Genomic DNA, 13,388 nt, shown 5'->3' with positions numbered 1-13,388 from the left:
TTGATACATTTGACATTATTTTAATTTAGAACCACAAGATTGAATTTTTTTTTATATTTTTAAAATTCGTAGCAAGTCAAATTAGATCATTCTTCTGAAACAATTGATTATTAATTACTACATTTTAAGTAACTACTATTGAAGCTCTTAACCCACATACACCTCCCACCCACCTCATTATATATGTATATAATGGTTGTGTATTAATTGTTTTTTAGCGTGTGTGAGAGAATTGGTGACGATACAATATACTTAATAGAGAGGAAGAAGCTTATAGGTTACAATAATATATAGTTCAGTGTTTGTGCTTAATTAGGAGCTCATATAATATGTTAGCCATTGAGGGAAAGTGATGGACAGGAAATGAATAAATCTAACTATCACCCAGATTGACAATAATAATTTTTTTTTTGCTTGCTTGGAAAAATTACAAAGAAAAAAATAAATGAAATTGGAAATTAATTAGAAGAGCCACTACAGAATATCTCTAATAATAGCATTGTCCTGAGCAGTCTCTCATCCTCGTTTGTTATTTGATCCAATCACCACATTTCTTCTAATTGCTCTTTGTCATCACCCTATTGATCACAATTGTACCTATTCCACAGCCAAACAAACTGTATTTTTGTAATATCAGTTTCCAATTTTATATCTTTAACAACCACTACCTAATTATTAATTTATTCAAACAAATACTAAGAAATGATCAGTAAAAACACAAATAGAATCTTCATCAGTTTCTTATTCTATATAATCTCTAGCACTCTCACATGGTCATGTTCCAAGTGATTGTATACCATGTGACTTCTGGATTTCCTTGTTTCTTTATAATCATCAACATAGTAAAAGAAATTTATTGAAATACTTTTCACATTTCATACTAATTACTACTAACTGTAGTCTTAGATTTAATTTGATTGTTTTATTGAAAAAAATGTCTTTTTCCTTTGTTGATAATTTTTTAATTTCAATTTTTATGTATCATTTTGATATATTCTATGTAGTTTAAGACTATGCGATTTAAAATTTTCTTTTATTTTCTTAAACTTAGTATCAAATCAAAATTAGACAAATAAATTAAAACAGAAATATATTTTAGATAATCTTTATTCGTGAACTTCCAGTATCATCTGAATAATTAGATTGATATAATTTAATTGAAGGAATTAGGATATCTTCACCGCTTACGAAAATGAAAATGAATAGAAGGATATAATTTTTTCATATGTCTGGGTAAAAATGAAAATCTCTAGTTTATACTAATGAAGAAATTTTTTACTTTTTCTATCCTTGTTTGACCTATGGAAAATTATGAAAAGATTTATGCAACTCTGTAGTAGATTTGATGTTGAATATATTCTTCCTACACCACGTGGATGTGTGTTGGAAGAAGGGTCCAGGCCATTAAGAAATTAATTAATAATATAATCCCATGTGAGGCCTACGTGAGAGCATCATTTATTCTTGATTAATAAATTAACTACTCCCTCAATCTGAGTTGGTTTAAAGAAGTAAAAAAAAAGATTTTTGAAATTTGTTATTTAAAATAAGTGATAGATATTTATGTGGCTATACATAATTTCACTAAGAATAAAATGGATATTTCAAAATTAAATAATTACTGAATATATAATAGTATCATTTTTTAACTCATTAAAAAATAAGAAAACTTACATAAATCACATAGTATAAATGGTTAATTATCATTTTTTCTACCTTTTTCAATTTACAAAAATCGCTTAAAAATATGGTAATTCGAAAACATTAATTCAATAATCCGGATACATTAACTCAGTAATTCTGATACATTAATTAAGGTTTTATGTATCGACAAATAACATTTAAATTATGATACATTAAACATAGAGATAATTTATTATTCGAAATTAATGTATCCTGATTATAATTAATGTATCCGAATGGAAAGAAGAGATTTTTAATTTTTTTTGAAATGGATGGGAATAACAAAAAATATGATAAATAAAAAAGTGTAATTAGGTAATTTTTCCTAAAAAAGAAGTAAGTTATATAAATTGAGACCGAGAGAGTAATTAATACCCGCAGTAGGAGGAATTGATGTAGGCTTTGACATAAGGGCCGGAACTGCATTCATTGGGCCAGCAGCTGCTGGAGAGTACATATGGGCTGGAAGGCCCATTGTCTGTGACTGATGATGGAAGTGATAGTATGGGTACATTGGCATCAATGTGTTGCCACCCATCATTGCTTGACTTGGATACACTTGAGAGAAATGCCCATTCATGTAGCCCCCACCATTGTAGCTTAGTTTCTGTGCACCCAATTTTAACACTTCAATTCCCCAAACATGGACATGGAGAAAGAAAAAAAAAAGGACAAATGATGAAAATTTGCTTCTTTTGGTAAACTTACATGATTGTAATTCATGTCTGTGGCAATATAAGCTGGAGAATACCTGCAAAAATACCAAAAGTCCTTATAATTATGTTTGTATTTCAATTTATAAGCTAGGAATTTCTTTAAAACAATTTGATCACGGTTGCCATCATCGTTGTGTCAACTATGTAAAATATAAATATTGGAACATATCGTACTTCATTTTAGAATTTTTCAAGTAGTACTCCCTCATTTTTATTAATGCGGTGACATTACTATTTTGGTTAATCAAAAAAAGTAAATTACCATGCTTTTCTCAAAATATTTTATCAAAAATTATTATAACGTAGAGTACTCTTTTTACTTGGTTCTTTTACTTCAAAATTTTGAATAATGTTTGTCCGTGCTAATTTACACAACATTGACCGTGATACACCAAATCTTTCCGCTTAAAGGAAAATGGAGGTAGTCTTGCTAGTAAGACTTAAATTGGATGAGAAACTAATTAAAGTAGAACAATATGGGCATCCAAATCAAAATGAAACGAGAAGAGGGTAATTAGGGTTTAATTAATATATACCCATAGAAAGGAAGAGGCTGATGATGGTGCTGATGGTGAAAGGGTGAAGCCGGAGCTGCAGCTTGGGGTGCCCCAGCAGGATAATACCACTGCACGTGACTTGCAGGTGATGCTGAACTGGTCCTTGGTCCTACCACATTCGGTCCTTCAACATTTTTTAATTAAAAAAAATAGAAATTAGACTTCAGAAAGTATATCACAGACAAAAAATTATCTTATTCAATATTCATCTCAAATTGATAGTTGCATATCAAGCTTTCTATACTTAATTATGATTAGTTAATAGTGTTTCCTTGATTGCACGAGTTAGCCAGCAAGCCAGTAAACCCTCCTTTACTCACCTGGAGCATGAATTAAAGTGAGCGAGATTTCTGCCTATTAATACTGTTTTATTCATTTTTATCATTGTATCTTTCAAAATGTATTATTTAATAACATGACAAATTATAGAAATTGAATGCATATAATAAAATTTTCCATAATAGGTACCTTGTTGAGGAGGAGGAGGAGGGGGGGTGATGGAGGGAGAGGGCCTGGAACGACGTGCGCCGAGGGACGCCAGATTACAGTTGGCTCGGCGACCGTTGATAATGGGGGTGGCGTCCTCGCATGCTTTTTTGGCTGATTCTGCGTCCTTAAAGGTCACCTATCCAAAAGAGGGAAAAAACATTGAGACATTTTACATAAAAAGTACCATACTTATCAGAATGCCAAAATTCCAAGAGTAAAACAGAAGTTATATGCTCTAGCATGCAGTCAAGTTAAATATAAAAAAAATATGTTAATTTGTAACTTGATTTAAATTAACGAATTTGTCATAGAGGTTATTTTATACAATTTAAATAACACAAGGATTAGTGTTAGGGGAATTGATGACATACAAAGCCATAGCCCTTGGATCTGCCGGTGAGCTTGTCGGAGATGATGACAGCTTCCAAGATGTCACCATACTTGTCAAAGTGCTCTCTCATGGCTTCCTTGGTTGTTTCCCATGCCAACCCTCCCACAAACACCTTTGTCAGAGTCGTATCCCCCATGTTGCTGTTGTGCTGGTTAATATTGCTCATCGTCATATATATATATAGAGAGAGAGACTTATGAATGAAGTTTAATTAGACTTCAATGACAGAAAGTAGGGGATTTGAAAGGACAACTTCTTCAAGACTATATAAACTTGAGAAATCAGAGGGGGAGGGGAGAGGAGGGGAGGGGGAGAGTGAAGTTAAGGGTGATCGGTAGATTGATGGAATATTCATCATATAATATAGGCACAGTACACATTAATAATATAAAACAATTTTTATACTATTCCCCTCCGTTTGGATTTACTTGTTAAATTTGATAAAAATAATGATTGGTATAATGAGTTTATCATTTTACTTCTATTAATTGATAGGATTACCAACATGTTTACTAACTACATCTTTTAAATACATCAACTCAATGTTAATAATTAACTTAAAGATATAATAGAAAAAAAATATTATCCTTTCTTTATTTGTCAAAAATAACAAGCAAAAGTAAAAATCAAATTAAAAAATATTTGATAAGTAAATCCAAACAAATGGAGTAGTAATCACCTAAAAATATATGTTTACAAGTAACTAACCGACCATAAAAACTAGGAATAATAATCTATAACATAAGGAAAATTACCCGCTACAAAATGTTATATAGATTTTTACATTGTAATTAAGTGTATATAAATTAAATCAAAATATATGTGCACATACAATAAACAAATAAAACTTAATATTGTTGTGGGGGGGGGGGGAGGAGTGGGTATGAAGAAGGGGGGGGGGGGAATAAGAAAAAGGAGAAAAGTAGGAGGACAGAAAAGCATACAGTTGGACGATGGGTTGAGGTCATCAACGTGGTCTCCTTTTCTTCATCATCTTCTATCTGGCATTGTGTGATAACATGCGACTCTTCATTAAACTTTACTTACCATATTAAAAGCCCTATGTTTGTGTGTTGTGCTATAATTTATCCTTCCCAAACACGGATACAATTTACCATATATTAAAAGTCCTATGTTTGTGTGTTGTGCTATAATATTTCCTTCCCAAACTTGGATAAAATTTACCATATTAAAGCCCTATGTTTGTGTGTTGTGCTATAATATTCTTTTCCAAACTTGGATGCATAACAGTTGTGTTTATGGGTCCACGCGTTATTCCTTTCCTTTCACGCCAATTGAATTACCTGCTATGCAAATATTAGTAACAAAGGTTAGATGAACATCCTTTACTTTGTCCATTTTTTACCCATTCATAGGTGCATCCTTTAATTTCACAACTGCTTTGATATCGATGATGAAAATGTGAAGCTAATAATTTTAACGGAAAACGATCAAAATGTCCTCAACGTATTAGAAATGGTTAAAAAAAATTATCTTTCCACCTATTGGATCAAATTTGTAAGTCCTTCTATTTGTGTCAAAATATCTTTTAACCTATTAAAAAGGTTCAAATTTGTCCTCCTTCTACCTAAAAATATATTTACCAACTATTAAATACTAGTTAATTTGTCTGCGCTTCGCACGATATTAAATTATCTTATTAGAATTTTAAAATCTAATATTTTTATCATATCAAAATTATTTTTAGCCTTCAAATTCCAATAAAAATTATCTTTTTATGGGCATGCGCGTGTAATAAAATGAAATTCCTCATTCTCCGTGACTAAGATAATATTTTAAAACAATATACATTCGGGTTAATTCATATGTCAGTTCATGTATTTTTTGTTTATTTAAAACAAGTAGTTCAATTAGGTAAGACGAACATTTAGATAAACAACCAAAAACTTTTCAATTTTTTTTTTACAAATCGAAAGGAAACTAAATAATTGTCAAAGTACAGTTAAAAAAATTATTGACATATATAATTTGAATTAAGAAATATTTTTGAGTTATTTTTATATTTGTGGCATTTTTGATGTAATAGATTGAAGGATTGACAAATTTAAACCATTTTTAATAGGTTAAAGTGCATTTTTTATCCAATAGATGGAAGGAAGGACAAATTTGAATCAAATAGATTGAACAAGGAAACTTAATAAAATGATACTTTTACAATATCACCCTTGAATATAATAAATTCCATGTTTTGTTAGTAGTACATAATCATTCTACTTTCTCTCCCGGTGCTTATTTGGTGATCACTAACTTGCGATTTTACCCATGGCGAGGGGATGATTGAGAAATATGAACGACAAAACTCAAGGCAAGGATAACATTGAAAATGAGTTGCTCATTTATGTTAGGTGAATTTAGACTCTTTTTAGCAAAGTTTCACCCACATTTGTGCATTATTTTGAGTAATTTCTAGTTTAATACTCCTTGTTTTCACTCAACTACATGTTTTGACCTTATGGAAGATGTTTTATGCTTTGTAGGTACAATCGACTAAGTGCAAGATCCCAAAATTTAGAAAGTTGGAAAACGATGATCAAAACATGAAATTTTTGAAACCTTTAATTTTTGGCACCAGGTGATGACCAAGGAAGGCCATCACGGGCCTTGGTTCGTACCATGCCTCGTGGTGAGCCACCTTGGTGATAGTTCAAAAGCTCAGGCCTGCAGGAAGGGACCACAACAGAGGAGCACCACGGACCGTGGTGAGCACCACGGACCGTGGTGAGCACCACGGGTCCTGATGTCCCCCGTGGTGACCCTTTCCCTGAGACCTTAGAAAATAATTCCAAGTGTAGGACCACGCCTCACCACCACGGGCCGTGTAGCTCTTCACAAAATATGGTGGGTTCCGTGGTGGTCACTCCTATAGACCACCCTACAGGACCTCCACCATGCTCATGCTTCACGGACATTCCTCCCGAAAGGGAAATAGAGTTTGTATTAATCTCCTACCCGATAAGAAACCTATCTTTATTCCACCTTACTGTATGGCTCCGGCGGAACTTAAGGAGTTGGAAGAGAAATTGAAAGATTTGTTGGATAAGGGTTTCATAAGACCAAGCATTTCACCTTGGGGTGCTCCCGTGCTATTTGTTATGAAGAAAGACGAGTCACTCCAAATGTGTATAGATTACCGACAATTGAATAAGATTACCGTGAAGAACGAGTATCCAATTTCGATGATAGTTGATTTATTTTTCTAATTGCAAGGGGTGAGTCACTTTTCAAAGATTGATCTTCGATCAGGTTATCATCAACTCCGAGTAAGGGAATCTGAAATTTCGAAAATGGCTTTTAGAACTCGGTATGGTCACTTTGAATTTTTAGTTGTATCTTTTGGACTAATGAATGCCCCTGTGGCTTTTATGGATTTGATGAACAGGGTGTTTAAGCAATATTTGGATATGTTTTTTATCGTCTTTAATGATGATATTTTGATTTACTCACGGAGTGATGAATAGTATGTCGATCATTTGAGGACTGTGATTCAAATTCTGAAGGACCATCAATTGTATGCAAAGTTTAGCAAATGTGTTATTTGGCTAAGGTCGGTTGCTTTTCTTGGTCACATTCTTTCTGAAGAAGGAATTATGGTTGATATAAAGAAGACGAGTCAGTTAAGAATTGGCCTAGACCGTTTATTCCTTCTGATATTCAGAGTTTTTTGGGCTTAACCGGTTATTATAAATGGTTCGTGGAATTTTTCTATTATATTACATCGCCCTTGACTTCTTTGACTAAAAAGAAGGTGAAGTTCCAATGGTCCAAGGCATGTGAGAAAAGCTTCCAAGAATTGAAGGATAGACTTACCTCTGTTCCGGTGTTTGCTTTATTGAAAGGTTTCGATGGATTTATTGTGTATTATGATGCTTCACGAGTCGGTCTTGGTTATGTGCTAATGCAAAATGGTAAAGTAATAGCTTATGCTTCTAGGCAACTCAAGGTGCATGAGAAGAATTACCCAATTCATGACTTGGAGTTAGCAGTGGTTGTATTTTCTTTGAAGTTGTGGAGACACTATATTTATGGTGTCCATATAGGTATTTTCATCAATAACAAGTGTTTGCAATATGTGTTCACCCAAAAGGACTTGAATCTTCAACAAAGGAGATAGCTTGAATTGTTGAAGGATTATGACATGAGTGTGCATATCATCCGGGTAAGGAAAATGTGATTTCCAATGCTTTTAGTATGTTGTCTATGAATAATATTGCTCATATTGAGGATGAAAAGAAAGAGCTAGTTTGGGATGTACATTAATTAGACATTTGTGTGTTCGATTGGTTGATTCCATAGATGAGGGTGTTTTTGTGCAACATGGTTCCGAGTCATCTCTTCTGGCAGATGTAAAGGCAAAACAAAATAGTGATTCTATTTTGGTTGAATTGAAGAAGGTGGTTGCCAAAAATTTCATTGAGGCATTCTTCTAGGGGAATGGTGATTTAAGATATCAAGGTCGATTATATGTGTCGAATGTTGATGGCTTGAAAGAAATGATATTGACTGAAGCTCATAGTTCACAATATTCTATTCATTTCGGTTCCACAAACATGTATCGAGATTTGAGAAAAGTGTATTGGTGGAATGGCATGAAGAGGGGTATTGCAAAATTTATGGCAAACTTGTAACACCCCTCAAAATTTTTCCAAAGATTCGGACCCTTCTTGTGTTCGGGAGGGGTCGAACCCGAGTATCTTGAAATATATTCGTGAGTTAAGATGAGTCTCTAAGGGACTGAGTAGTGTTAGGGGTGATGTGGGGTCACCATGGACTCCTAGGACCGAGCTAAGTCCGAAAGATCTGCCGTGGCTAAGTTTAGGATGAGTTCGTATAAGGGTCGACTTTTAACGACCCTATCTTTTGAAGAATGTCAATCTGGGTAGCCCACGACCTATCAAATTAAAGGTCATCGAGTCTTCTTTCCAACGCCACCAAAAACATAAATTTTGGAGTTCGGAGTCAAAAGATATAATGATCCTAAGACGAGCTAGCACGGCAGGAATTTCATTTTGGCTTGGGTTGCAACTGCTGGGGAAATGGCCTTGGTGCTGTAAGGGCGCGATGCGCCACTATCGCGCCAGAAACATGCCTCAGTAGTTTGGTCCTTGGTGCGACGCGCCACTAAAAGTTGTGCAGGGTTTTTCAGGCCAATTTTCCAGAATTCAGAAACTTTGGCCTTGGCGCTGTAAGGGCGCGACGCGCCACTATCGCGCCGGAAACATGCCTCAGTAGTTTCGTCTTTGGCGCGGCGCGCCACTGCGAGGTATGCAGGTTTTAGGCATAATTGGCCTGGCGCTGCAATGGCGCGATGCGCCACTATCGCTCCAGGTGCATTTTTGCCTATATTTCAGAACTTTTGAGAAGGGGCAATTTGGAAATTGCCCCAAATTATATATGTATCACCCTAGACTATTTTGGGATCATTTCTTCAGCCCCCACTCTCTCTCTAAAAGCCCTAGAAACCTCTTCTCCCTATCTCTCTTCTTCTTTCTCTCCAAATCCTTCTCCAACAAGAAGAGTTCCAAGAGCTTCAAGGTTTGAGTTTTCCATTGAAGACCCAACCACAAAGTTTTCTTCAAGTCTTTATTAAGGTATGTAAGGCTATTTAAAACATGGGTCGAGTCCACTCATGTGCCCTACTCTTGCTTTGAGGTTAGATGTTCATGAAAATAGAGTTTCTTGGTATGGTTTATGCTTGTATGAACTTCGCCCCCTACTTATTTGATTCTATGTGTGTCGATGTTGTTGAGCTAAGAAGTTCCTAAAATGAGCCTTTATGTGAGTATGAGTTGATGAAGATGAGTTGTTAAATATGTGTTGTTGATCGTTCTAATTATGTGGATCATGATAAAAGATGTTAATTTTTTAAGAAGTGTTGCTTATTATAAAGTGTTGATTTTAAAGTCTTGAGTTATGATGAGTCTCAAAGATTTCTCAAACAGATAGAGTAAATGATTGGTTATATCTATATGTTGTTATAAATGTGCTTTTAAATTTCTCTTGAAAGATATGATTGAGAGTGGTCGGATAGTGTGATTGAGAGAGATTTGATCATGGTAGAGTGATGAGTTGACAAGGTTGTAATGAGACTTGTCGATATGAGTTGATTGAGTTAATTGGAGGATAGATTTGACGAGTGGACAAGGTTCTAAATGAGACTTGCCATTATGACTCAAATTGAGTTAAGAATGAGGATAGAGTTGATGAGTGGGAAATGTTCCACTGAGACTAGCCGTGAGGGCTTGTTTGAGATGATTGGAGGGAGTCTTATGAGCATAGAGTCATGGGAGGAGTATCGAGCACCAAAGCGGGCAAGAGTATAGTCCATACTCGAACCCCAGAAATTACGCCGCCAACGTAGGTAGGGATGGAACCGTTAAAGTCAGATTCTTCCCATGGGATCGAACCGTTAAAGTCGGATGTTTCCCATTTTACTGTCCTGAAATGATAGGACTTGACTAATCGATGGTATCCATGATTAGGGAGGCGTTCATGCCCTAGCAAGGTATGGACGGACGTGGCAATAACATCTGATTGTTGTACTATCACCGGCCCATAGGTGATGGTTGTCGGTTAAGAGAAACTCCCATTTAGGCCTTGATAGTGCTTCGAGTCAGTTGAGTTAAGTGGCTTATGAGTTAGTCCTGTCTAAACTATTCTTGTTGGACTTAGGACATTTGAGTGAGTTATTATGTATAAATATATATGAATTAATATCCTGAGTTGATATTGATGCTTTCTTGATGTTGTTTCCTCCGGCCATTTTACATACTCGTACATTCCATGTACTGACGCCATTTGGCCTGCATCATTTTATGATGCAGCGACAGGTACCAGAGATCATCAACCGGCACTCCGTTGAAGATTCACTTACACTCCCAGCTAGTTGGTGAGTCCTCCTAGTTCCCGGAGGATATTGTGCCTTCTTGTACAGTTTTGTTGTCATTTCTTTTATTTTGATTGTTGGTAGCCATGGACTTGTCATTGGCACCTTTTAGACTTGGATAGAGGCTTCATAGACTGGAGTCTGGGGAGGTTGAGTGGTTAATTCATGGAGTCTTATTATTTTTGTTGTTGAGCTGATGAATGCTTGGCCTTCGGCCCTCATATTGTGAATAATATTTCATTAATTGAGTTCCCACTAAGAAAATATGATTGAATGAATGAGTGAATGGACTAGGTGGTTCGCTCAGAGGTCAGAAATGGCCTTCGGGTGCCGGTTACGTCTAGGGTACCCTCCTGGGGCGTGACAAACATGGTATCAGAGCCCAGAGTTCAAGTGTCCTAGGGAGTCTATGAAGCCGTGTCTAGTAGAGTCTTTCTTATGGGTGTGTTGTGCACCACACTTATAAGCAGGAGGCTATAGGACATTAGGAATTATTTCACTTCTTTCATACTCTGAATTCGTGCGATGGAGTCAAACTCTGTGAAACTTCTCTTCTAATTCGTGCATTTATACGTTACAGATAATACCTCCAAAACATACTGCTAGCCAGAGGAATGTTGATAACACCGAGATGCCCTAGTCGAGGCATGCCCGGCAAGGGCTAGAGGCTGACCTGTGAGGTACTCGGAGGCACCCCAAGTGCCAGCTACTCCACCTGCACCCACATCAGAGGAAGAATTTTGAGGGGCAATTACAATGCTCACGCAACTAATGGCTGCCCGAAGTGGTAATCAGAGTTCGCCGACTCTCAACTCTAGTTCCTAGGAGCCATCTGTTGCCACTAGAATTAGAGACTTTCTGAGAATGAATCCGCCGGCATTCACGGGTTCTAAGGTTGATGAAGATCCCTAAAACTTTATTGATGAAATGTGGAAAATCCTGAAAGCTATGCATGCTACGGAAATGGAGGGAGTTGAGTTGGTGTCCTATCAACTCAAAGGTGTGGCAAACATTTGGTATAACCAATGGGAATAAGGTAGAGGTGAAGATGTTGAACCTGCTAGGTGGGATGAATTTGAGGGAGCTTTTCTTGACCACTTCTTTCCTCGAGAATTGAGGGAAGCGAAGGTGGAGGAATTTGTTAATCTGAAATAGGAGGGAATGAAGGTTAAGGAGTATGGCCTGAAGTTCATCCAGCTGTCCAGGTATGCTCCAGAAATGATTCCTGATGTGAGGTCAAAGATGAGGAAGTTCGTCTTCGGATTAGGGAGGCATGTGAAGAAGGAGTGCAAAGCAGCATTGTTGATCTCGGACATGGATATTTCGAGACTAATGGTGTATGCTCAACAGGTGGAGGATGAGAAAAGAAAAGACAGAGAGGAGCACCTGAGCAGGAAGGCAAAATCAGCGGGCCCTGAGGGTGAACTGAGGCAAAGCAAGGGCAACAAGTCCTTCTTCCAGAAGAGGCCTCCCAATCATGCCTCATCTGCCGCCAGCGCACCTATGCTGCAGAACAGGTATGATCGGCAGGGACAGAGTCATCAGAATTTCAGATCCCAAGGTTCTCAATCCCAGGACAGTGTAAGTCAAGGTGCGAGGGGGAAGCCATCATGCAGTAAATATGGTAGGCTCCACTTGGGAGAATGCAGAGCGGGAAGGGTTGGTTGCTATAAATGCGGCCAAATGGGCCATTTTCAGAGGGAGTGTCCAATAGGGGGAAATAGAGTCCAGTATTCTGCCACCGCACCACCGGCTAGAGGTAATTAGAGGGGCACTACTTCAGGCACCAGCGGAGGTACCAACCGTTTATATGCTATGAGTAGTCGCCAAGATCAAGAGAACTCTCCAAACGTCGTGACGGGTATGATTCAAGTCTCTTCTTTTGATTGTTATGTATTGATGGATCCGGGTGCCACCCTATCTTTTGTGACTCCTTATGTGGCTAGTAAATTCAATAAAATTCCTGAACGTCTTCTTGAGCCTTTTTGTGTGGCCACTCCTATCTGTGATTTTGTCTTAGCTGAGAGAGTCTATAGAGATTGCACTGTGTCAATTCATCACAGGGATATCTTGGCCGACCTAGTTGAGTTGGACATGGTTGATTTTGATGTGATCCTTGGCATGGACTGGCTCTATGTCTGTTATGCCTCTATTGATTGTAGAACTCAGATTGTCACGTTCAAATTTCTGAATGAGGCTGTCATAGAGTGGAAGGGAAGTCTTGTTGCGCCTAAGGGTAAGTTTATTTCATACCTTAGGGCCAGAAAGCTATTCTCAAAAGGGTGTGTTTATCATATTTTCCAAGTGAAAGATGACAGCATTGAGTCTCCATCCCTTGAGTCGGTTCCGATTGTCAACGAGTTTCCGGATGTCTTTCCTGAAGATCTGCTTGGAGTCCCTTCTGATAAGGAGATTGACTTTGGGATTGACATTCTTCCTGATACCCAACCTATCTCAATTCCTCCATATAGAATGGCCCCAGCTGAGTTGAGAGAGTTGAAGGAGCAGTTGAAAGACTTATTAGATAAGGGATTTATTAGGCCTAGTGTCTCACCATGTGGAGCTCCATTCCTATTTGTTCGGAAGAAAGATGGGTCTCTTAGAATGTGTATTGACTACAGGCAACTGAATAAGGCCACCATAAAGAA

General features: G+C 37.0%; 1 protein-coding gene across 5 annotated transcripts in view; it reads right to left on the bottom strand.

Moving 5' to 3' along the window:
• Positions 1-355: 355 nt before the first annotated feature.
• Positions 356-13,388, bottom strand: part of LOC129881410 (probable RNA-binding protein ARP1) — a 29,009-nt gene continuing 15,976 nt past the window's right edge. For 2 of the 5 annotated variants that reach the window (XM_055955791.1, XM_055955651.1), the window contains exons 2-8: positions 4,781-4,837; positions 3,817-3,984; positions 3,425-3,581; positions 2,936-3,080; positions 2,392-2,434; positions 2,059-2,290; positions 356-597 (exon numbers count right to left, since the gene is read on the bottom strand). In XM_055955791.1, coding sequence (XP_055811766.1) covers positions 557-597; positions 2,059-2,290; positions 2,392-2,434; positions 2,936-3,080; positions 3,425-3,581; positions 3,817-3,984; positions 4,781-4,804 — 810 coding nt within the window. In that variant the 5' untranslated portion in view covers positions 4,805-4,837 and the 3' untranslated portion in view covers positions 356-556. Of the gene's footprint in view, positions 618-2,058; positions 2,291-2,391; positions 2,435-2,935; positions 3,081-3,424; positions 3,582-3,816; positions 4,319-4,780; positions 4,838-5,021; positions 5,141-13,388 lie in introns of those variants that run through there. The other 3 variants (XM_055955754.1, XM_055955707.1, XM_055955846.1) reach the window with 3 other exon arrangements.

This window comes from Solanum dulcamara, chromosome 1, assembly GCF_947179165.1.
Source record: "Solanum dulcamara chromosome 1, daSolDulc1.2, whole genome shotgun sequence".
Classification (NCBI taxonomy): domain Eukaryota; kingdom Viridiplantae; phylum Streptophyta; class Magnoliopsida; order Solanales; family Solanaceae; genus Solanum; species Solanum dulcamara.
This window is presented reverse-complemented; position numbering and strand designations above follow the sequence as displayed.